The 24,290-nt window shown below is 41.0% G+C and overlaps 3 protein-coding genes across 4 annotated transcripts in view; 2 read left to right on the top strand and 1 right to left on the bottom strand.

Annotated features, from left to right (window-relative positions):
• LOC118339759 (retinol dehydrogenase 7-like) overlaps nucleotides 1-2,433 on the top strand; it is a 4,150-nt gene extending 1,717 nt beyond the window's left edge. The window contains exons 2-5 of one of the 2 annotated variants that reach the window (XM_035677476.1): nucleotides 266-580; nucleotides 1,365-1,623; nucleotides 1,719-1,882; nucleotides 1,969-2,433. In XM_035677476.1, coding sequence (XP_035533369.1) covers nucleotides 268-580; nucleotides 1,365-1,623; nucleotides 1,719-1,882; nucleotides 1,969-2,192 — 960 coding nt within the window. In that variant the 5' untranslated portion in view covers nucleotides 266-267 and the 3' untranslated portion in view covers nucleotides 2,193-2,433. The remainder of the gene's footprint in view (nucleotides 1-265; nucleotides 581-1,364; nucleotides 1,624-1,718; nucleotides 1,883-1,968) is intronic. The other variant, XM_035677475.1, reaches the window with a different exon arrangement.
• A 1,149-nt stretch (nucleotides 2,434-3,582) lies between these two features.
• On the bottom strand, nucleotides 3,583-7,244 carry LOC118339756 (ATP synthase subunit beta, mitochondrial). The gene is made up of 10 exons (XM_035677471.1): nucleotides 7,084-7,244; nucleotides 6,066-6,239; nucleotides 5,785-5,959; nucleotides 5,471-5,592; nucleotides 5,167-5,351; nucleotides 4,902-5,060; nucleotides 4,646-4,768; nucleotides 4,283-4,495; nucleotides 3,994-4,195; nucleotides 3,583-3,864 (listed from the first exon to the last, which is right to left on the bottom strand). The coding sequence occupies exons 1-10, from the start codon at nucleotides 7,184-7,186 to the stop codon at nucleotides 3,767-3,769; spliced, it is 1,554 nt and encodes a 517-aa protein (XP_035533364.1). The 5' UTR covers nucleotides 7,187-7,244; the 3' UTR covers nucleotides 3,583-3,766.
• Nucleotides 7,245-14,135: 6,891 nt separating this feature from the next.
• LOC118339762 (collagen alpha-1(XXVIII) chain-like) overlaps nucleotides 14,136-24,290 on the top strand; it is a 32,125-nt gene continuing 21,970 nt past the window's right edge. The window contains 12 exon segments of the mRNA XM_035677479.1: nucleotides 14,136-14,286; nucleotides 15,934-16,508; nucleotides 18,351-18,371; nucleotides 18,460-18,522; nucleotides 20,563-20,616; nucleotides 20,733-20,777; nucleotides 20,927-20,953; nucleotides 21,402-21,446; nucleotides 21,748-21,792; nucleotides 22,178-22,231; nucleotides 23,508-23,576; nucleotides 23,685-23,753. Coding sequence (XP_035533372.1) covers nucleotides 14,136-14,286; nucleotides 15,934-16,508; nucleotides 18,351-18,371; nucleotides 18,460-18,522; nucleotides 20,563-20,616; nucleotides 20,733-20,777; nucleotides 20,927-20,953; nucleotides 21,402-21,446; nucleotides 21,748-21,792; nucleotides 22,178-22,231; nucleotides 23,508-23,576; nucleotides 23,685-23,753 — 1,218 coding nt within the window.

Here is a 24,290-nt window from a genome sequence, read left to right as displayed (position 1 = left end):
AGTTTTCTGCCATAGGAACAAATGTGTGATTTTTTTTAAGGAACCCCTAAGGGTTAAAGTCGTTAAAGAGGTTTCTTCCTCCACTATAGTTGTTTATATATGTAACTAACTGGGCACTGTAAAATGAAACTAAAAAAGTTAAAGTCATGCATTGAAAGTGTGTCTTCACATTGGACAATATAGTATTGCATTATACCGGGTTACTCAAGTCAGTGTGGCTGAGTGGTGAGTAAAAAATGACAGTTTCCTCTCTTTGTACGTACAGCCATGTACTTGTACCTCCTGGGGCTGGTGGTGTTCTACTACCTGTACCGCTGGTTCAGGGAGCTACCCAGGGTCCCTGACAAGGGCAGCAAGTATGTGTACATCACAGGCTGCGACTCTGGCTTTGGCAACCTCCTGGCCCGTCATCTGGACAAGCAGGGGTTCAGGGTGATCGCCTCTTGTTTCACGGAGAAGGGAGAAGAGGATCTGAAGAAGTCCTGCTCCAGCAAGCTGATCACAACACACCTAGATGTTCGGTCTAAGGACAGCGTTGCCAAGGTTGCAGCGATGATCAAGGACAAAGTGGGGGAGCGCGGTGAGTGTTAACTCTGAAGTATCTTAAGTATCTCTACAACTATTGGACTGATTAGCATCAGATTTTGTTCATCCTTCATTGACTTTTTCTCTAGTGCCACCATAAGGCTGACATTTGTGTTTTTAAGTGAAATGCCTCAACAACTATTAGATTCACAGAATTTAAATTTGGTCCAGACATTCATGGTCTCCTTAAGATGAATTGTTATAACTTTGGTGATCCTAACTCTTCATCTAGGACCATCATCAGGACAAAATTGTGTCCAATACTTTGTGTCGTTGGCAAATGTTAGAAATCTGACACTAAAATAGGAACATGGTGAAAGTCAGTAAACTTGCTTAGCTCCTGCATATCAGGGTTGTCACTATGAGCCTGTTAGCATGCTGATGTTAGTATTTAACTAAGGCTATGATCACACTGCAGGCATAAGTGGCCCAAATCTGAATCGCTCATATGACACTCCTATGTGTTTTTCTTGCAGTAGGAGTTAAACAGCACCACAGGATACATAGTCATTATACTTCTGGCTCAATAACTAGGTGTACTGTTTGTTTCTCATTGAGCTAACCAGCACATACACAGACTGAAGCCAGCCAACACCCAACTTATTAGTCACATCAGAAATGTATTTAGCATGTATTGACATGTTTTGAATTTCCTCTCCAGCAGCAGTGGAGTCAAACTTAAAGACTCTGCTAGTTGAAGGAACTTGACAGGGTAACATTTGGTTTAATTTTTTCTTAATTACTTAATTGAGTGGATGTCCTCTGTGTGATCCTCCTAGGCTTATGGGCTGTGGTGAACAATGCAGGCGTGTCCGTTCCCTCCGCCCCGTGTGATTGGCTGACCATAGATGACTACAAGTCCATGCTGGACGTGAACCTGAATGGAGTGATCGCGGTGACCCTGAGCGTCCTGCCGCTAATTAAGAAGGCCAGGGGGAGAGTGGTGAATGTAGCCAGTGTGTTTGGGAGGATCAGTGTTACGGGGGGCCCGTACACTATCTCCAAGTACGGCGTGGAGGCCTTCAACGATAGCCTTAGGTGAAACATTAACTCACACAATCAGTTATTTGTTAGTGTGTCAAAGATTTCATAGTCTGCACACAAGCACTGATCAAATTGAATGTTTTTCTTAGGTTAAATATGGCACCTTTCGGTGTCAAAGTCCTCTGCATCGAGCCAGGCTTCTTCAAAACAAACGTGACTGATGTTGGTATCCTGACCAAGAATGTCAATATGCTTTGGGAGAGAATGCCCCAGGAGGTCAGAGACGACTATGGAAATGAATTTCTACAGAAGTGTAAGTTTGGATTGTCCTTTTTTCTTTATTAAGACATTTGTTTTTAATTTCCCACATTTATTTATTCCACTAATCTTCCCTCCTAGCGTTAGCGGTGTTGTCAGACAAAGTTGCAAAGCTCAGTGACGCAGACCTGATGAAGGTGGTCAGCTGTATAGAGCACGCTGTATCGGCTGTCCGGCCCCGCACCCGCTACTCCCCAGGCTGGGACGCCAAGTTTTTCTGGCTGCCGCTGTCCTATATGCCGACATGTGTGACTGATTACATTATAAGCAAAGAAGCCATTCCTATTGCCAAGCAGAACCAATAAATTTGTATCCATGAATGCACATCTTATGCATGTTTTAACCAACTGACTGGCTTTGTGTATCCAACAATAAACACTACAGTTTAAAGAAGTACTATGTCTGTATCCCTTCTCTGAATATTTTCTATAGATGTGCTTTTGTCACAGGCAGTTATACTGTGGGCATTTTCAAGGCCATCTTATCTCGATAGTGCTTTGTTGGCCTTGATGATAGGCATGTATGAAAGGTTAAAGAGCAATAAAAATGCAGCCTGCAGGACTACGTTTGTTTCTGTTGTTCACTTTCTAGAAATCCACTTTGAAAATGCACAATAATATAAAGGACTGTAATGACATAAGGTGTCAGCACACAACATTTGAACGTGAGCAGTAAGGTAATGTCTACTCGTGCACCCTCTTCAAAGGTTGTGTATGTCATTGATAGTTCATGGCTTAAAGGCTTGAGACATTTAACAGGGTATCTGCGAGTCTTGAAAGGTCAAAAAAAATTAGTCAGTAAAATTAAATTTACTTAGTTAATTACTTATTACTTAATCAGTCTGCAATATTTGCTCTCTCCTGTTGTAGGCAGTAATGTTAGTTTTTAAACGTTTTTGTATGGGATTGAAGGCTTTCATAAATTGTAACACCTATGAAGTGGGATTGTTGTGACTGGATGGTGCTGCAAGAGGCTGATCAACTGTTTTTGTAGAGCTTCAGTCAGCGCCATCAAACCTGTAGCAAACACTCAGAATCTAATTTCATACATGGGACATAGTGTAGCTAAAACATTTTCTTTTGTTCATCTGTTGAGTTTCTGCTGCTTATGTGAGTCAGGCAGGAAGCGCCAATTTAATAGATTACTTCAATAGGAATTGTTATATACTGCTGAAAAAAAATATATATAGTAAATAATTGTTTACCTTATTGTCCTTACTTGTTTCCCATCATAATCTGCAGAAGTCCTGCATAACATTTATTCTCATTGTCCTATCCTTCAAATTCATCCAAACAGAGGATCACATCAACTTGATAATTAAAAAAAAAAAAAAAAAAAAAAAACCCCCCAAAAAAAAAAATTAAAAAAAAAAAAAAAAATCACCGCTATTCAGCAAATAAATATTAAGTTTTTAAAATATTGTAAACATTTTTGAACTCAAGTCATGACAGTGGTAAATGTTTTGGTACATATAAGTTTAAATGTTTCTAAATCAGACACTCGTCCAGTTTTTTGTCCACTGCTTTATTTCAGTACGAGACAAGCTGCAACACAGTTCAGAAAGCGTAACATGGCTCAAGACTGCCATCTTGTGGTCAGCGTGGATGAGGACAGCCATTTCATGAAATGCCTCATTAGGAACAAGATTCTCAGCTGCAACTATTAAAGCCTATAGGAAATATACAGTTGACGAGCTGTTTTGTGTAAAGACAGTGTTTTATTCCATCTTCCATTGGAAACATTAAATAGAACTTTCTTTTAGGATGACAAGACAGGTACATTTGTAATTTGACATGTTTTACAAACCAAGTGCTCCTAACCACAGGACCCCCCTCTCCTTCCGTTTCTCTCCCCAAAACAGTTTAGATTGTTTGGATGTTTATGAGTGCTCCTCAGCCAGCTTCTCAGCCTTCTGAACAACTTCTTCAATGGGGCCGACCATGTAGAAAGCCTGCTCGGGCAGAGCATCGTACTCGCCTACAAGGAAACAGGTTCAAAGGGCAACGTTAGGACTACAAATAGAGCTGAAGAAGTTGAGGGGCAGGAGAAATGTGAACAATTTAACCATTTTAAACAAGTTACATCACTGAACTCTAATATACTTACCACCAAGAATGCTCTGGAAGCCCTTGATGGTCTCCTTGAGGGGCACAAGCTTGCCCATATGGCCAGTGAAGACCTCGGCCACCTGGAAGGGCTGGGACAGGAAACGCTGGATCTTGCGGGCACGGGCCACAGTCAGTTTGTCCTCCTCAGACAACTCATCCATACCCAGAATAGCAATAATATCCTGCAGGGATTTGTAGTCCTACAGAAGGAAAGTAAACTGGTTAGCCTGATAAATGTTCTGTTAGTCAAATCTAAAGTAGAGCATTCAAAAAGTAAAGTCCCAAACCTGGAGGATTTTCTGCACACCACGGGCGACATCGTAGTGCTCAGCTCCGACAATGTTGGGGTCCATGATACGGGAGGTGGAGTCCAGGGGGTCGACAGCGGGGTAGATACCCAGCTCAGCGATGGCACGGGACAACACAGTGGTGGCGTCCAAGTGAGCGAAGGTGGTGGCGGGGGCAGGGTCAGTCAAATCGTCAGCGGGCACATAGATAGCCTGGAAGAGAGTTGAGACCTGGTTAATCTTTGTCGTAACAGTTTCCCCAAAACCAACAACATGAAACATCTACCAGCACTTAATCTATTTATTTAAAGGGTTTAACAAACAGGACGGACATGCACTCGGTCAATGTAGCTCCATGTTTACCTGCACAGATGTGATTGAACCCTTCTTGGTGGTGGTGATTCTCTCCTGCATGGTACCCATGTCAGTGGCCAGAGTGGGCTGGTAACCCACAGCAGAGGGGATACGACCCAGAAGGGCAGACACCTGAGAAGAGATGACTTTATTCAGCATCACGCCTGCCGATCAACATTTAAGTTAACTAAGAGGTTATAACCCAACAACCTCATTAGAACCCCATTAACTGCTTTTGTAAACTTTTTTTTTTTTTGTTACAGACCTCAGAGCCAGCCTGTGTGAAGCGGAAGATGTTGTCGATGAAGAGCAGCACATCCTGACCCTCCTGATCACGGAAGTACTCTGCTACAGTCAGTCCAGTCAGAGCCACTCTGGCACGGGCACCGGGGGGCTCGTTCATCTGTCCGTACACCAGCGCCACCTAGCAGAGACGAGAGTTGAGGTGAGTGGTTGATGTTTGATTCTGTGCCATAGTAAATAAGCCAGTTTCTGTGTCTCGTGGAGACTTAGAAAAGAAAACCCCTTACCTTGGAGGTGGTGTCCTTCAGGTTGATGACACCGGACTCAATCATTTCATGGTACAAGTCGTTTCCCTCACGGGTACGCTCTCCCACACCGGCAAACACAGAGTAACCACCATGGGCCTTGGCCACATTGTTGATCAGCTCCATGATCAACACAGTCTTGCCCACACCGGCACCACCGAACAGACCTGCGACCAAGAGATACAGAGGATTAGTTCTACCAAAAGGCTTTAAAGATTCCAGTATCAATCACCAATCCTGCCCGTAGAACTCCTGTCGTGAGAAACATTAACGTGTTAACACGTACCGATCTTTCCTCCCTTGGCGTAGGGGGCCAGCAGGTCTACCACTTTAATTCCAGTCACCAGAATCTCCTGCTCCACACTCATGTCAGTGAATTCAGGGGCCTCAGCGTGGATGGGTGCAGTCCTGTGGAGTGAAAAAAACAAAGTACTTATTAGAGAGCAACACTCAAATAGACCGTTAAAGTTGAATATCTTTAAAACTCCCTTTGGGTAAAGAAAACTGCTTAACACCTTATCCTCCTGCACTTTAATACTGTCAGTCTGAGACTTATTTTGCTTATTGTTTATTTATATAAGTGTATCAAAGTGAACTCACTGCTTGGTGGAGATGGGACCCCTCTCGTCGATGGGCTCACCGATGACATTCATAATCCTGCCCAGAGTCTCGGGGCCCACTGGGATTCTGATAGGGGCACCGGTGTCCAGAACTTTCTGTCCACGGACCAGACCTTCAGTACCGTCCATAGCAATGGTACGCACTGTGCTCTCCCCTAAAAGCATCACAAAAACATCTTAACGTATCGGCTACTGTTTAAATGTTTCCCGTCTGCTCATACTGGGACAGGACTGCTGAAGGTTATCCAAAAAGCTGCTCACCAAGATGCTGTGCAACCTCCAGGACTAGCCTGGACTCACGGCCGGCGACCTCCAGGGCGTTGAGGATGGGAGGAAGGCCCTCATCAAACTGGACGTCGACCACAGCACCGATGACAGCCACAATGCGCCCGGTGGCGACGGCGGCAGCGGCGGCAGGTGCGACATAGTCTCTGCCTGTAAAGTAGTGCAGACAGTGTGCGCATTTAGACCAGTGCCGTACATGCGTACTTCACTCATGACCTTGTTATGCAGATGGTATAAGTTCATCTCAAATATATATATGTGCATGTCGGCTGAAGAGCACCGGATACAGAGAGCAGACAACTGCGTGTCTCAATGTCAAGTCATAGCTGTGGGCTAAACTGCGAATTACCTTTAAAAAAAAAATGCAGTTTAACAAAGCAATGAGCGCAGTTGTGTGAAACATAAGTAGATTATGATTAATACAACCTATAAACAAGCAGTTTCCCCTACTAAATAGCGTTAACGTGGAAAAGACTTATGAATGAAGTGCACTTTGAGCTAACGCTGCTAAAGCTGCTACTGTCAGACAGGACATTCAATGGCGAACACGTTTCTAAAGCATCATAACCTTCATACTTTATACGTGACTCTGGTTGTTCAATGCGTCAGCGGGTTAAACCCTGCAGAGGACTTTCTAACCTCGCTGATCTGTGAGCTCAGCCTCAACCAGTGCCGCTAAGTTAACACACTCCGCCTCATGTCATTACACAAAGGTCATTGCTATTAGCTCCACAAAAACTCAGCCTGCTCGTTGTCTGAGCCCTGACATCGATCAGTAGCAGCACACAGGCTCATGTGATCACTTTAAACGCTGTTAAATCGCTTTACCGATCTTCGTATTTGACATTTTAACGTGAAGGCCTGCAGCCAGCGTGTTGCTATGCTGGCAGCTAACCTTAGCACAGCCCCTGCCCTTCTCACGACAGCCGCGGGAATTAAGTCCTTTTTCCTGCCTACAAAATCGGTCAAACGCCACCGAGCGTGCAGGACTTACGTGAAAGGACGGCTGGGGATCCGACGAGAGCCTTCAGGGGCTGGACCCCGGGCTTCAGAGCCTGCAGAGCCCCGGTGCAGCAGCGTCCCACAGCTCCCAACATTGTCAAAATGGCTGAAGGTGGAAAGAGACGGAGCGACGGCTTTATAATGAATGACCGCCGAGGCGAACTGCGCCTGCGCGTAACGTAAAGAGGCCGCACCGAGCATGCGTAGACGTGAAGCGCGTCCAGCTGACATTGTGCCCTCCAGAGCAGAGCTGGACTACTTCACAGTCAACCAGTCCAAACGAAGGGTTTATGTATGTGAATTAACATTTAAATCAGTCAGTCAATCAGTCAGATGTTTTATATTTTATTGTCTATCTCTTAGCATTAGTAAATGTCTTGTTTTATCTGTTGTGCCTGTGTAATTTATCTGTTTGGAGAGTGAGAAACGTACTCTTGATTCCTTTGTAAGTCTGGTGCATGTGAAGTACTGTACCATTTGTACACAATGTCCCATATTAAGGGGAGTAAGTTTTCGGCTGCTGACATTTGCTGTTCATGTCTGGAGTCCTTATTTTGGTTTAGGTCACTAACAGAACCCTCATTCCCCAGAGAAAATGCAAAAACGTCCCCAAGTTGTTCATTGCATGTTTGGACTGAAAACTCGAGGACTCTGTCTGTGTTTACAGAACTTGAACTGAATCATAAGACATCACTATGTTTTACCTCAAGGGTCTCAGTTGACCTCACAGTGTCAGTGGTATAGACTTTAAACAGTGGACCTGCACTGACTACACAGCCAGGCTGGGGGCAGTGGTGGACAGTACTTTTAAGTAATGATCATGTAAACTTCAGTAGGAATATGTGTACTTTTTACTCTACCCTACAGTTGCAGATAAAAATGTTCTATATAAAACATATAATCTTAAAACAGCTGTAGTTACTTTGAAGATTAAGATTTTACAAACATATAAATACTGTAAAAATACGATGCATTCTTAATATTAGTAATTATTCAACAGTTTTAAAATGAGCTCCACCTCGACCAGCTACAACATTAATATGGTGGTAAAGTATCAATAATACTAATCAAACAATGCAATATATAAAATTACATAACATCTTATAAGGGGCAGTCTAATGCCAGTTTATCTACTCTATAAACTATTGTATAGCAATTATATTTAAAGAAACATATTTTACAGACTGATTATATGTTTTGTACATAACATTTTTATTTGAAAAGTAACTGTAGCTGTCATTAATGTAGTGGAGAACAATACAATAACGTACAAAACATTTAATATTTGCTCCTGAAATGTAAAGTAACAAAAAATGGAGATACTCGAGTTAATCTTTTTCAGGGCAGAAATTTTGACACACACATGTCAAAGCAGGTAAAGCTTGATGTAATTAAAAACATTAATAACAACATCAAGGGACAGAGAAAGTGTTAGTTATTAGTCAAAATGTACAATTATAGTACAAAACATTACAATAACATTAATTGATTTCTTATACCCTAACTAAAATATCCAGTACACTATTAAAATGAATAGGTGACACATACTCTACATTATAGTTAGGAAGGTGTGTGTGCAATGTAAGCCTTGAGGAGTGCATCCACCATATTTACACTAGAGGGTGCTGTTGTACCAAAAGAGACAGAACGTGTAGCGGATTGTTTTTTGCAAGTGTATGAAAAAGAGTGTGTGTTTTTCATTTTATAAGGTTTAAATCATCCATTTGTCTCAGCCTCAGTTTGAACAAACAGTGCTATTTGATAGAAGTGTCTGTTGTCTATGAGTACGAGTTTCATATAATTAGTTTTTTATCAGCACAATATTCTAAGATAAGTTAAGATAAGATTCAGCGTTCATTTTAAAACATACCTGTTGATGTTTTTGATAATGCATTGACTGATTGCATGACTCCTCCAACCCACTGATGACTATCTGACTCCCTGCAGGCTTAGATACATTTCTACTAGTCTGTATTTGTCTGTGAAAACACAGCACATACCAGTATTTGAATAAAGCATCCTGTGCATGCCCCAAAGTAACATCTGATGAATGATGACTGAGAATACTTTGTGTTGCCATGATTATGTAGTTTGTGTTGTTGGATTATTACAAGTACATACAGGAGTTGACGCAGATCATCTCTAAATGTCACTTAATGTCACAATATCTTGTGATAAAAGTTGCCATATAGTAAAAGGAGCAATGTTGAGATCACCTGGCAGTGTTTCCCAGAAAAGGGTTTTCACGTATCATTCCTCTGTGTTTAGAAATATTGAGCTTGTGTTGCAGTTACTGTAGCTACAGTGATCAGGTTGAATGAGTTCACAACAGTGCGAGAAGCCAGGTGATGCAAGAATGGACATGTTCCTGAGCAGGGTCCAATGCAGAACATGGCAGTGTGGTTACCATTTTAAACAGGCCTGCCTCTGCTATCATTAGAAAAGTTTGATGAACTACGTTATGGCGTGGGCTGTGGAACAATAACCTTTATTCAAACCCTTACAAATGTTTCCCATTCCAAACAAAATGCTGCAGCTGTGTATAGTCAGGTTCGTACTTTGACAGCAGGGGACCTTTGACCTCCCGCAGACATGTTCCATGCCGTACTTTCTTTCAAGATTTTTCATCAAAGACCTCAGAGGTTATGAGAATGCAGAGCTCATGGTGGTCAGCTGAAACAGATAGTAGTTTATAATCCCACACAGGTGTAGTAGTGTTTGTGAAGGCTTTTCTGTTTTTTTCTGGTCTGTTTAGGCTTGCTAGCGGCATAGCTCTAGGCAATGTAGCAATGCCGGCCTGTTGTCGGTCTTTATATCTCCTCAGTTATTGGATACATTGTCATAAAAGGCTGTGCAGACATTCATGGTCTCGAGAGGATGTAGTGGTTTTGGTGATAATAACTCGACATAATGTAATACCTTTTCACTTCATTATGATCAGCATCCACATTTTGTAAACATCTGCCACATTTTGTAATAAACAGCATGAATGCAATACGTAACACATTAGCCACCACAATCTGTTACATAATGTGGTTTAAATTATGATGTTGGTCAGGGTTTCTCAAAAAGCTTCAGCTTGTTCAAAATGCAGTTCATAAAAAATTGCAACTCCCACATTAGCCACCACATTATGTGGTAATTTATTACAAAATGTGTGGAAATGTGTTACACATTATTAAATGCAGGTGTTTTACATAATGAAGTGAAAAACTTGATGCAATCTTTTTACATAATGTGTTACAGGCACTTACTAATCATAAGAGCACAAAATTAACACTCAAAAGACTCAAAAAGATGGTGGACAGCAAATATAGTGAATACGTAGCGATGTCCAAGACCATTATCAAGTAAACATTACACTTTTTAAACATCATGTTGGCACATGTCAAATTCAAAAACCTATTCCAGAGATTACCATAAAATCTGATACCTGCATTCATGTTGCCCTCAGGATCCATATTTATAACTTTGATGATCCATTGATTTTTTTAAATCTGTGCAATACTTCATGACCAAATACTTGCAAACACTGCTGCTGAACTCAATGTCTACAGCCAATTAGCAAAAGTTGTCATGCTAAGACACTAAACTGGACATGGTAAACATAATATCTGCTAAACACCGGCGTGTTAATATTGTCACTGTCAGCCTGTCAGCATGACGTCAACATTTATTTCAAAGCACCGCTCTACCTGAGTGCAGCCTCACAGGTACAAAAAACACAAACAAAGCCTGTTTTAAAGTAATTTATGCATTTTATCTGGGATTTAACAACTCTAGCTGAATGTTTGTGGCTCAGTAACCAGTAACACACTCTTCTGATATGCTATGACAGTTACACAATAAGGATTGTTTTCAGTTTTTTTTCAGTCTGAGGTGCAGCTGTCAGCCCCCATTTAGATCAGACTGGTATGAAAACTTGTTGGGACATACATATCTTCTTCATCGCTCCGAGTTATCGTCCAGTCTTATGATTTGCTGTTCACCCATTAACTATCAACACAACTGATGTCAGTGGCGTCCTCCGCGATGCTGTAACTGTATGTTGAAGGAACATGCATTATCTTGTAAAAACCGTGATTAAACCAAATGTCACAGGAAAGACACCTGGAGGGGTTAAGGAATATCAAAGAGCTAAGTGGTGGCTTCCGCAGTGTTATAAAAGAAAGCTTCACTCTTGTTTTGTTTTCCCTCCTCTCTTCATGCCACACACCTTTCCCAAGGAAACCATTTGCTCATTAAATTAAATTGTGTGGCATGACATAAAAAATGCCATGTCCTGCTCTTTATTGATGCCCTTTATTGGTGTCTGCATCATTGTGCTCTTTTAGATAAGACCATCTTCTCATTGAATGAATGTCACGTAATTGCTGTGTGGGGTCTGCTTGTAGAAAACCTTTCAGTAGAGTTAATGCACACTTAGTTAAGCATTTCTGCTGCGAGAGAAAAGCAAAGTGAGAACAAAAGCAATAACAGGTATTGCTGCTATTTCAGAATACCCAACCTAGAAATTTTGTGGTTTTCAATTCAGATAAGGTATTTCATATTGAAATTTAGCGCTATGCTGTGTCCTAGTTTTGCCATATATTGTGTATTATGCACCGGAAAAAGTGTCTAAGCCATTAAAGTTTGATTCATTCAGATGAAATAACCAAAGCAGTATCTTTTAAAGTCACATATCAGCAATGACAGCTTCCTATTTCTCACTGCAAAGTAGATCCAAACAGACGTAACATTAAAACGACAAAAATAATTCTCATAAATCCTCACTTTGCTTAATCAGCTCTCCACACGAAGGACAAGGAGCTGAACCTAATTTAAGGAGGTCCATCGTTCAGAGGGAGCATTCTTGAGTGACAGCTCACCTTTCCTTCCTTTTAGTAATGCAGTAGGCAGTAAAAACATACGCCTTCATCCCTGTTGCAAAGTTATGTGATTCCAGTTCCAGCTTATATGGTTGCAGACAGTCTCATGGGATGTTAAGACTCCTCTGATCCAAGACTACATAGGAATTATAATAAGATTAAGGAGTTATGAGATTTTTCTTTGGTGCTGAACAAGCATCAGGTTTCAATAAAAACTGGACTGATTCTAAAGAAGTGCACTGTTATAGCCTTTCACATCCGGCTTTGAAGAGACTTCTGCCAGAAAAGAAACGTCCTCCTGTGTTAACGTACAGAACCCAATGTTTTGAATGTTGGGTGTACAGGATATATAAGAAATGCATCTTGGTAGATCTCAACCATTTTAATTATATATGAACAACATGAATGAATAAGCAATGTGCAGGAGTTGTTACTGTGGCCCTACCCTTCATACAAATTTACTTATATCTGGCTTCTGGAAATGTTTACAGCAAAACGTGCCAAGAAAAAGACTAACAAATGACTGCTCCAGGTGTTTCAGGTGAGTCATGGTACACTGCTTTTGCAAGATGTGTTGCCTTAAGGTATAAATCACCTATCCAAACTTTCTCAGCTTTATGGATTATTCTAAGGGGGGGGGGTTCTCTGGAGGCCCAATACAAAAAACTGAAATAAAATATACTTTTAAGTAGCTATAATAGATATTTATATAATAACAATGGATCAAATGACTGTTTAATGTGAAAGGTGTCGCTGGTAGTAATTCTACAGCTCCCCTCGGCTTGATGAAGCTTTATAGCTTATATTAGTTTGTTGTTTTGGTTTTACATCCTGCAACTTTATTGTTTTGATTCATTCACACAGTTCTCATAGTGCCTTTTTCAGATTACATTACCTGCCCAGCACCACTGATTTCCCCTGACGACTAGAAGTTAGCAGAGCTAATGAACATGGTGAGCATTTAGTAGCTGAAGAGGAAGATATTTGAGACCAAACAGGTCCAAAAAGAGTCCAAATGAACACTAACAATGCTGTGTGCTGGATGTGTAAATAGATAACTATGACAAGACTATTTAACGTTTACTAAACAGTCCAAATGTAGCCCCAAGCAACAATTACAGTATAATGGTAAAAGCTAAAATACAGTGTAGTATCACAAGTATGAATAGGAATATCTATTAAAGGTTAGCTAATATTAGCCACCATAAGCTTCTGTTCATACCAAAACAAGACTGTAGCGGCAAAACCCCTGAGTCTACTGAATTAAACAAGTGTTTTATTGCTTATAAATTAATTTTTTTATCTGTAAGAGGAAGGTTGTGTTATTTCTTTTTTCAAAAGTAGCATAATTGTGCTTTAAGTTTTGGTATAAAAACAGTCAAACATTTGAATCAGCCTTTAAAAATGTGTTAAATGTCTTATAAACCCCTTAACTCTCCAGAAATATTACCAGGGACACGACCTTAACGCTAACTACCATATTACACATTGAGAAAAAAATGATAAAGCTCTGGTTGGATTTCAACCAGCTGTCTTGGTGGAAAAGGACAAATTGCTATTATTCCCAGGGGCTTTCTGGTCCTGTTTTAAATAGCATGGCTAACAAAGCATAAAAATGACACTATCTAATAAAAAAAGGGGGAAATGCACTCATTGTTCTGTCTCCCCAGCCACCCCTCCCGCACTCTCCCCAAAATGGGAGTGAGTTGAAAAAAGGGCTGGACTTCCCTTCATTTACTGTGAGCTGAGAATGGCATGAATTGGAGTCTCATGAGACCCAGAATACACTCTAAACCTTTGGCAACGCACTGCTGCTGCTGTCACTATAAGGTGCCTACTTGACCTGCACACTCTGAACAAAGATCCAACAGAGGAGGATTTGAGATGCTCAGGACATGGACTAACTCTGAATGAAGAATCTCTCCTTTTCCCTATTTGCACTTTTTCTGAATTTCTTCTCTGCCAGGAGAGCTTTACAGAGCTGAACATATTGGAGACCTAAGTCAGCAACATTGTGAGTTATGCATGCTTGATGCCTGAGTGTCACACACTCATGCTTGTTAAAGCTTGTTCTCTAAGTGCCTGCAGGATTTGTGCAGGAAGGTATTAAAATGTGAGGACGTGTCTGGGTCTTTTTTTGTCCATCACTGTCTTCTCTTTATCTCTCAGGGAAGTCATGGTCCCCTCAGTGCACTGGCTCCTGCTACTGTGGGGATTTCAAGGTCTTTTGGCACAGGACTATGAAGAAGACTATGAAGAAGAGGTGGTGACCACCAGGAGGAAGAGCAAACAATTGCCATCCAATTCCATACCACAAAATGGCAAATGTAAGTCTAAAGTTGTCTCTTTTTTTTTACTTTTTTCCCAAGGCCTCTTTGTTGGCTTTTTTCCCACACTGATGCTCTTATTTGGAAAAGTAGAGAGGAATGCAGGTGGTACATGTTTCACTTTTTTCATCACCAGAAAAAAAAAAAGGTGCTGCCACAGGTGAAAAACTAGAACATGATACTCAACAAGGACATTGCTGGAGGATGCAATCCACTTGGATTGATCATATCTCTTAGGTTTCTCCAAGCCATCCGTCTCCTGTGTGACCGTTCAGTGCTCTGTTACCCAAATGTTTTATTCGCTCAGAATCTTGTTTCCCCGGGCACATTCTCTCTCTGACATATTTCTGTGAAGATTAATGTGATTTATCCTCAGCCTATATTAGATCTGTGACCTCCTTCCATTGCTGAAGGTTGGTGCAGCAAGTTGAGTTACTTTTATTTCCTCTTCAAAATTATATGTCACATTCATGAACTTATCACACTTCTCTTGAAAAGGCATCAGCCTATAGGGCCTAAACAGTCAATAAATCACCTTTACCCCTTCTGAAGGCTCCACAGATAAAAATTCCTCCCCAACTCATGAAATCCATTTGTCTGTGATCTGTTGGGTCTTTATATTGGGCTAAATATGAAAGTAGTAAGTGATATATCATAATTGAAAAAAGGTCTAGACAGCCAACTTGGCAACAGAAAATACAGGAAAAATACATTACATTCGGTAACTTGGTCATTTGTTAAGTCAGAGGTTTGTTATGAAACCTATCGCCAGCTTCTGTCTAATGATAAAATACCTAAATGTAATTGCAGACGCTCCTCTTACGAAAAAGTTGCTTGGTGCTCTTTGCTCGTATGGATTATGACCCGAGTTAAAGGAATTGTTCGGCATTTTAGGAAATAAGCTTATTCCTTGCCAAGACTTAAATAAATATGAAGTTAGTGCCAGAAGACAGTTATCTTAGCTTAGCATAAAGACCGGAAACAGTTAGCCTGGCTTTATCCAATTGTAACAAAATCCAACGATCAATACCTTTTAAGGCTCACTAATCATATTATATCTTGTTTCTTTATTTCATACGCTTCCTGTAATAACAAGACTCCAGGAATCATTGCTCCCAACCAAGAAATAAAATGGTAATTAGTGAGCTTTAGAGGTGCTGGTGGGAAGACTTTACTACCTTTGGACAGAGCTAGGCTAGCTGTTTGTCCTTGTTTATAGCACACAGACATGACAATAGTATCAGTGTTTTATCACACTCTTGGAAAGAAAACGATTGTATTTTCCAAAGTGTGGAACTTTTCCTTTGGGCAGTGATTTTCCATTCTGTAAGAGATACTTAAACATGTTAAACAGCTGTTTTTCATTCAATCCATGGTTTACTTTCATGTTTCATGACAGCCAATAGAATAATCTTCTTAGCTGCCTTATGTTCTGTGATACACAATGTAAGAGCTCTTTTTGTTGACCTATATAGTCTCACAGAAGCAACATGTTTGAAGTGCATTATGGATAAATACCACTGAATCTGCTCCCAGACTCAATGACAATTAATTTGTATTGGCATCTGATATTTTGGCAGGAAACCTAACAATGTAATTTCTGGAAGACAGGGTTTACAACTCTTGCTAACTCTTCTTGTTTCTCAGCACTCATCGATGAAGACTGCAGTTTGGAGTTGGCTTTTCTGATCGACAGCTCAGAGAGCGCCAAGGACAACCATGCCCAGGAGAAGCGATTTGCCTCAGACGTGATGGACCGGCTGCAGGGCCTCCGGTTGCAGACCGGTCAGGGGCTCAGCTCCCGTGCAGCCCTCCTGCAGTACAGCAGCCATGTCATCATAGAGCAGACCTTCAAGCAGTGGAGAAGCCCTGCTGACTTCAAGGCCAGAATCGCTCCCATCGTGTACATCGGCCACGGCACTTACACCACCTACGCCATCACCAACCTCACCCGTATTTACCTGGAGGAGTCGACTCCCAGCAGCATCAAGGTCGCAGTTCTGCTGTTTGACGGAATCTCGCACCCCAGGAACCCAGATATATTTTCAGCTGTGGCTGATGCCAAGAACCAGGGCGTCCGCTTCTTCACCATAGGCATCACACCTGAAGCCAACGAGCCCGCCAATATAGCTCAGCTGCGGCTAATTGCTAGCTCCCCAGCCTCACGCTACCTTCACAACCTGCAGGATAGAGGCATTGTGGAAAAAGTCATCAAGGAGATTGTGAGTAAAAGATAATCTTACTTTGATTTGTTTCAGATTGAATGTAGATCATTTAATACCACATTGTTCCTCTAACAGAGCAAAAGTTAAATTTACCAGCAATAAAACTCACCTTTGTTTAATTCAATGCACTGAAGGTTTTGCTCCCACACAGCTTTGCATGCTCTGATATGACCAGAAGGCAACGGAGGCTTAAGTTAGAAAAGTAGAAAGAAAATACGTACCGTTGTTTGATGGACACTGAGTCAGCTTGCTGAGTTGATGATTCTTCTGTACTTGAGCTACTGTTACCCACCTTTTACTTTTATGCCAATGTTTTGTTGTGTAACAAAAGATACACAATCTCACTTTAAGTGGTAGTTTAATAGATTCCTCCCTATTCATCAGCTTTTTTCATAAAGGTGTCACAGAGATCCTTCTCATTTACAAATGTGTAAATTCCTCAAAGTCAGCTCTGTGAATACATTTTCATTCATCAGACTTGCACACTATCCATTTGCAAGCTCAAACATTCCTACATTTCTTTGGCACTTACCTTTTGTAAAATTGCATGTATGTTTGATGCTTGAGGCCAGTGATTTATAACAGGTGGATGCTTCATGCGTAAGTCATTACGCAGACTTTTGCCAAAAGGATCAAATGTCAGCGTCTTTTACTTCTCCACGAACCCAATAAGCACTTCCCCTGTGCTGTCTTTGACACCACCCACTGCTATGATCTCTTGGCATATTGCATCCCTGATGTACACCTGCTACCTGCTGCCATAGTAACAAGCCTGCTATCATCACCTAAGTCATCGAAAATGAATTTCACTCTAAAATCAGCAGTTGGCAGAAAAAATGTGAAGCTCTGTGATTGTCCTTTGGTCGTGGCAAAGTTTATCTTTATTTCCAAATGTTTATCTTGACTTCAGTGATTGGGGTTACTTTCATAAACCGACAATAAATTTCCACTAAGATAATTAGAACATGTGCTGCACAGAAAGACCCTGCAGACACAACCAGGCTGTTGGCTGTAACATATGCTCTGCATTAAAACTCTTTGTGGGAAAACTGGGCGCAGTAAGAGCAGGAACCCAGCAAGAACATGCATGCACGCTACATCGTTCAACCAGCTCTTCAAGCACCACTTCAAACTAGGCTTACTGTTGACACAGGTGGTACACATCCAAATATGATAAGGAAAACCTTTATAGAAATATTGCGAGGCAGCATTGAACCTGACAGCCTGCATTCTGCTGGCATGCAAGAGCCCAGCAGCAGCCAGTCCACAAGCATCTCATTTCCCTGTGCAGGCAGCATCTGTATGTCATAAGCATGTCTTTATCACAGCTGAGTCTTTTATCTTTAGTCCCAGCATTCGACTGCATCACTTTGTTGTCTGAAAACGGACAGACTGTCTGTTCCCTACTACGGAGACATCCCCTGGATGCTTAGCGAGGCTATTTTACTGATCAATGAATGTGGTTCGAACCAGTCTCTTGTGAAAAGAATGTTATCAGAGTAAAGAAACCTGTGGGATGAAAATCTAGGTAAGAAGTGTGTGTTATAAGAGGGAAGTGCTGGACGTCCACACACAGAATGAGGTGGATAAGGTTGAAGAACATTTGACAAACTGAACCCAGGCCAGCAGTGAACAGGTTTAATTGGGTGTTTTAGTAGCAGGTGTTTGCAGCTCCGGTCTAATCCTACAGTGTAACTTTGAGACCAGAATTAAAAGCTTAACTCTGGTTTTGTATTAGGCTGGTTTTCTTGGATCTCTTTCTGTACATTTCTGCTGATGGGGTATATATAAACCATATGGAGTAAATGTGACAACATTCTTGTGTTTCTCTCTCCACAGACGGCGCTGGCGGATGAAGGGGTAAGTCTCCAGACTGCGGTCTTTCCGCACATTTCTTGATTCATGTTCCCGGATGGTTCGCCTGACTCTTCTTTCCCTGTGTTGGAAGTGTCCTCTGGCCAAGAGCAAGTGTGCGTGTGAAAAGGGTGAGAGGGGACCCAGCGGCCCTGCTGTAAGTATTCCTCCTACCCAGCATTGACCTGTGGCGCTCCAAAGGGTTAAAGCTTACATAAATAAATAATTATGATTATAACGCAATTATTAGTCATTCTTATTTTTTTAGGAGTTTTATAGGACTTAATTCTGTTTCATTTAATATTGAACACTTTGTGGTTCCGTATTGGCCCTCCTCTGCTACATACAATAGGATCAAATTTCTCTTTTTGAAAACCACTTGTATTCTTCTGCTGCCCCTAAAAGACAATTACTCCAAACTGGCTGCCTTTGAAGTGCTGTAGAGGACAACACAGCTGACAAAGGCACCCTTCATGCTAACAGGCTAAATAATTGCAGGGTTTTGGGGGGGGTTTTAGTAAATCGTGCGGTTTTGAGGAGCTCTATTTCCCTGCAGCAGTAAGAGTAAAGAAAATGCCTTACATTCCTCATACAGTTTATTGAGAACAGGCCTAAACAGATATGTACATAGAAAATCAGCAGAATCATGTTTGTTGAAAGAACTCAGCCACTTGGGATTGTCTGAGGACACATGCTCGCTGGATAAGATGTTACATGCGTGACTTTCTTCGCCTGCCAAAGCCATGTCGTGATGCGAGGACTCCTTTTATTACACAGAGAAGGTCAGCCACAATTAGACGTAGTGGTTTTGCTTTGATGTATTTTCACAGGATGAGAACAGAGTAATTACCCCCTTAAACCTAATGCTCCGAACAAAAGCTGTTTCACATCACGGGCAGCAGGCGCTCACTGACGGAAGCAGTGTGTGCAGGCAGACACACACAGACAGGGAGATATTTGAGAGATAAGAACATGCACAGTCCATAACACACACGCATGAAAACAGGCAGAAGAGCCAGACAGTTGTTCGGGTAGGTCTTCTCACACACATGCAGACAACTTGAAATCCCCTCTGACTCATCTGCTCCCAGACTCAATGGCCTTTATCCGTGATGCACTTCATAGGTCAAGAAAAAGAGCTCTTACATTGCATATTGCAGAATATAAGGCAGCTAATAAGAAAGAAGATTATTCTATTGGCATTACATGAGACAATTGTTACAGCTGTGTCTCCTGGAGGATAAAAAGTCATTGCCAAATTTGGGGAATTGTGCTTGAGTTAGATGTAAAGACTGATACCGCTCTTATGTCTGTACATTAAATGTGAAGCTTGCAGCTAGTAAGCTCAGCTTGTACAGACTGGAGCAGGGGAAAACAGGTAGTCTGTCTCGGTCTAACGGTAAACAAAATCTGTCTAACAATCTTATTTTTACTATTCCTTTTTTATTTAATTATTAAAAAACAAAGTTGTGTATTTATTATGCTAAGCTAAACTAACCGGCTGCTGGCTATAGCTTCGTGTATACCATCCTCTCATTTAACTCTTAACAACAAAGCAAAGAAGTAAAATGTCCGTCTATGCTCCTTTCAATTAACAGATTATTGATTGATACTGTATATACTGTGGTCTCAGATATATATCTTACTGTAGCCTGCAGACTATGTCAAAAAACTATTGTATGTAAGTAAGGAATAGGTTGACATTTCGGGAATTACGCTAATTTGCTTCCTTGCAGAGTTAGATAGATTGATAACAATAACATCTGTATAGTGAATGAGGCTGGAGCCAGGAGATGGTTCTTAGCATACAGACTTGAAACAGCTAGCCTGGCTCTGTCCAAAGGCAACAAAATCCATCTGCCAGCATCACAAAGGCTCACTAATTAACACGTTATCTCGTTTATTTCCCTAGAGCCAGGCTTCCTGTTTTCTTCTACTTCCAGTCTTTATGCTAAACTAAGCTAACCAGTTGCAGGCTGTAGGTTTATATTTAAGTCATACTTACAGATGATTTCATGCATCCCCAGGAGCTATATATACAATGCTGTCATGCTTTTCCCTTTAAGCTCTGAGAAAGGCACACAGTTGCTGAAACATCAGTTTATGCTGCAAACCCGTCAATCTAAAGTTCCTGCTTTCTTTGCAAATTACTGCACTTGTTTTCTGCCTAATGGTGCTTCCATGACTTTCTCTACAGGGGAAGAAGGGTCGATCTGGTGAAGATGGAAGCCCTGGCCCAAAAGGACAGAAGGTGCTGTATCGTCATATTACATACAACTATCAGTTACATAATACAAACCTACTATTGCTGGCACAAACCAGGATGGTTGCATTTCCTAGTAAAACTAAAATCCTTCTTTCCTGTAGGGCGAGGGTGGGCTGAGTGGACTTCCGGGTCGGGAAGGATCCGAGGTGAGCTGAGGGTTTTAAATGAAGTAAAGTCGACAATTACAGTATAAAAACATTATAAATAATAATTTGTCTAAAAGGAAAAGGGTCTTGTTCTGCTTTGGTTGTTGCCTGTCTTCTCTTTACTTAACATTACTGTTTTGTACACACAGGGAAAACCTGGATACAAAGGAGAGAAGGTATTGTATGGATTCTGCTGCTAGTATATATCTCAATATGCCCCCGTGGTTCATAAGTGTCAGGTTCCCACGCTAGTGGAAAATCTGCATCAGTGAGAGAGGCTGGAGAATTATGTTTTCCAGACCTGATAAAGTGCATTGAAAGGAAGCATACACGGTAAAGACTTTAAAAATATCATGCCATTTTGTTCTCCTTTTTTCATCTGTGTTTAATGTCAAGCCTGTTTGTAAGTATCTCTAGTTACTTTCCTTTTGAAGGAATTACATGACATTAGTTGTTGGAAACCAGCTCCTGGCTGGGATATTAAAACCCATTATTCCAAGATAAGTTGTTGCTTGGAAATTGCTCAACATTGTTATAGGATAGCTATGGGATTTGATTATAAGTCTGAAATTATGCAAAATGATGCTATGCTACTTCACTAAACTGCTTTTTATTCTCTTGCAGGGAGAGAGAGGGGAGTGTGGCACACCTGGAATTAAGGGAGACAGAGTATGTTGCCCTTTAATGTTCATGTGTAATTTTCTGTTTCAATTTTATTTTGTTTTTGTCATTTTTTCAGTGATACAGTCAGAATTCTTTTTTATCAGAGTGAAATATAAATAACTGACCTCAATAAAAAGATATAGTTTTATTTTACGGTACCAGTTACAGGTCATTCTCCATACTACATACTTCTACTTTTATTTACCACTCTGTCATTATAACACACACAACCCCGTTAGGATAAAAGTACTGTTTTGTATTGATTACCATGGATTATGAATTTCAAGCAACTCCTGTTCTTTTCTAGGGGCCTGAAGGTACCGTTGGCCCAAGAGGAAATCGTGGACTCCAGGTAAAATCTACCATTTTTTTTATCATAAAATCCAATTGACCCTTCGCTAAGGCTTTTTAGTTTTTAGTTAGCGTTGCTACACCTGTCAAGCTATCCCTTCTAGCACAACACATATGCATTTTACAGTAATAAAAATGTATGGCTTGTAATGACAACTGCTGGCAGCAGATTTTATTATATATATATTATAAATACAAATTAACACTAACTCTGTGAACTGGTTGAAAGCAAGACAAAGGTTCAAGTTTTGCTTTGCTCCTAATTCATAATCCCACAAAATAATGTAGTAGTTCATGTTCAGGGTCTGATTAATCCTTGATAATCTACATTAACTGCTGCTTTGCAATACCCAATGTGTAACTCTCTCACACCTTTAACAACTCAGGGTCTCTCTGGTCCACCTGGCGATATCGGACCTGAAGGTTCAATGGGTAAAAAAGTGAGTATTCCTCTGTCTTGATGCTTTTGAAATTGCTTTTTGACATGCTTGAACCAAATTTCTGAAATCTGGGAAGTGTTTAGGTACAAAAGAAAACTAAGAATGTAGTAAATCAAACTTTTTCCTCACTCCATTACATCAGAGTGAATTCACTTTGCGCTTTTCGCTTTTCCATAACCAGATGCATGTCTGAAGAAGACTGGGTCTCTTGGTCTGGTTTGAATTAAGTCTCTTTCATAGTTGTATGAAAGGGGCATCAATGTCAGCAGATTCACCAGCACAAAGATAATTAATAACTTTGCTACCTGCAAAGTGTCAAAGGTGAAAAATGAAATGTGTTGCTGCATGTGGAAGAATATAAAGTGGGGAAAACACATGTGCCATAATAAAGTGTTCCTTCTGTTTCTGAGATTTTTCTCTCAGAATAACATTACACTCACGAAGTTGACATTTAAAATGTGTTTAGATTAAATCAATTCATCACGAGCATAAATAACATCACAAATGTCAAGTAGCCCTACAAACTGATTACACTGATCGGGTGACCATACATTTGAACACTTATGTGTGAGTTATGATCCATCGCCACTGGAACGTTTGAAACCCCTCACTGAAGCACCTCATCTGTTATTACCTTGTCAGCCTATTTGTCTGTTCATACTTTTTAAGCTCCGTGTTGTAGCTGCCAATTCTGCCATGAGCCAACACTCCCCACCAAGTGTTCCCTCCTTAATTATTTTGGAAGAATGTTCATGTAGATTGTCTGGCTGTCATCCTATATCACCTGAATGGCAGACTAATGTCTGGCTTTAAACATTGTCCCAACTTGCCTGAAAGGGCAAGGGGAAAGGGAAAAAAAATGCCGGTATGCAACTAACATTTCCACGCCCTCTTCACGCCTCTCCTGTGCCCTCCTGCTGCACACCATGGTTGTGATTTACAACCTTTCAGTGAATAATTGCATTCTTTACCAATAAAGTCTCGACTGAAGGAATGGAAGAACAGGAATAGTATATGTTTAAACCCCCTGTAAAAATAGCTGAATATTAGGGGGATAAACAGTGTGTTTATGTGTGTAGTGGGAGGATCCCAAAGAAAACTGAAGAAAGTCTGTATTTTTTACGGGATTCGGTCGTCTGAAAACCTGCACAGCTCTACCAATGTCCGATCATGTCAAAAGGAGGCCGTGGACACAGGAATCAGAAGAACAAAGCAGTGTATTTGCGCATCTGTGTGTGCGTGTTTTTATGTCTATTCCCTGCCTGTCTTTTTATAGGGAGAAAGGGGACTTCCTGGGCCACCTGGAATCCAAGGGGAAACAGGGATTGGCCTTCCGGGACCCAAGGTAAAGTTTGCCAACCTATTGTTTAATGAAAATAAAGTCATGAAGCATGATAATCCACCTGTGTCTCATCCTGTTCCTGCACCACTCTCGCTCTCTCACACTCCACAGGGTGATGTCGGTTTCCAGGGGCAACCAGGGCCTCCCGGTCCTCAGGGAGTTGGCGAGCCTGGACCACCGGTAAGAAACCATCACGCACACCGCACAGTATTATATGATATATAAAGTGTATAAAAGAGTTTGTTCTAATATAACCCTGTATAATATGTTTCAATCTTACAAAAGGAAATAAGTGTTTAAAAATGAGGATATTCACATTAGAGTGGAAATAAAAAGTCTTGAGGTACGCGTTCTGCATGGGTGGGCGCAGTATTTACCGTACTAATGTGAATACACCTCAACCGATGAGTTTGGGAAAGATAATACTATCTTGGAAATAAGTTTAGAGTTGTTGGAGTGAAAATCAAATACAGAGCAGAACAGAGTAACGACTGTAACGTTTGATAACTTTGATAATCTTGGCTCTCACACATTGGATGTGCCGGTTCTTAACAGAGATATTTCTAACCTGTAATCCCACAAACTAACGTAGTGAGTACATTACTGGTATGTGCTTATTGGCTTTGCTAAGTTACTAATGTAGGTAGTCTTAGTCGCCTCTACTCTCCTTCCTCGTCTTGTCTTTCGCGCGTCTTCTGCTCCTGCTCGAGTCACGTC

The sequence above is a fragment of the Morone saxatilis genome, unplaced genomic scaffold, assembly GCF_004916995.1.
Source record: "Morone saxatilis isolate NCDOM2014 unplaced genomic scaffold, NCSU_SB_2.0 Contig6, whole genome shotgun sequence".
Lineage (NCBI taxonomy): Eukaryota > Metazoa > Chordata > Actinopteri > Moronidae > Morone > Morone saxatilis.
Note: the sequence above shows the minus strand (reverse complement) of the source record. Positions and strands in the feature narration are given on the sequence as shown.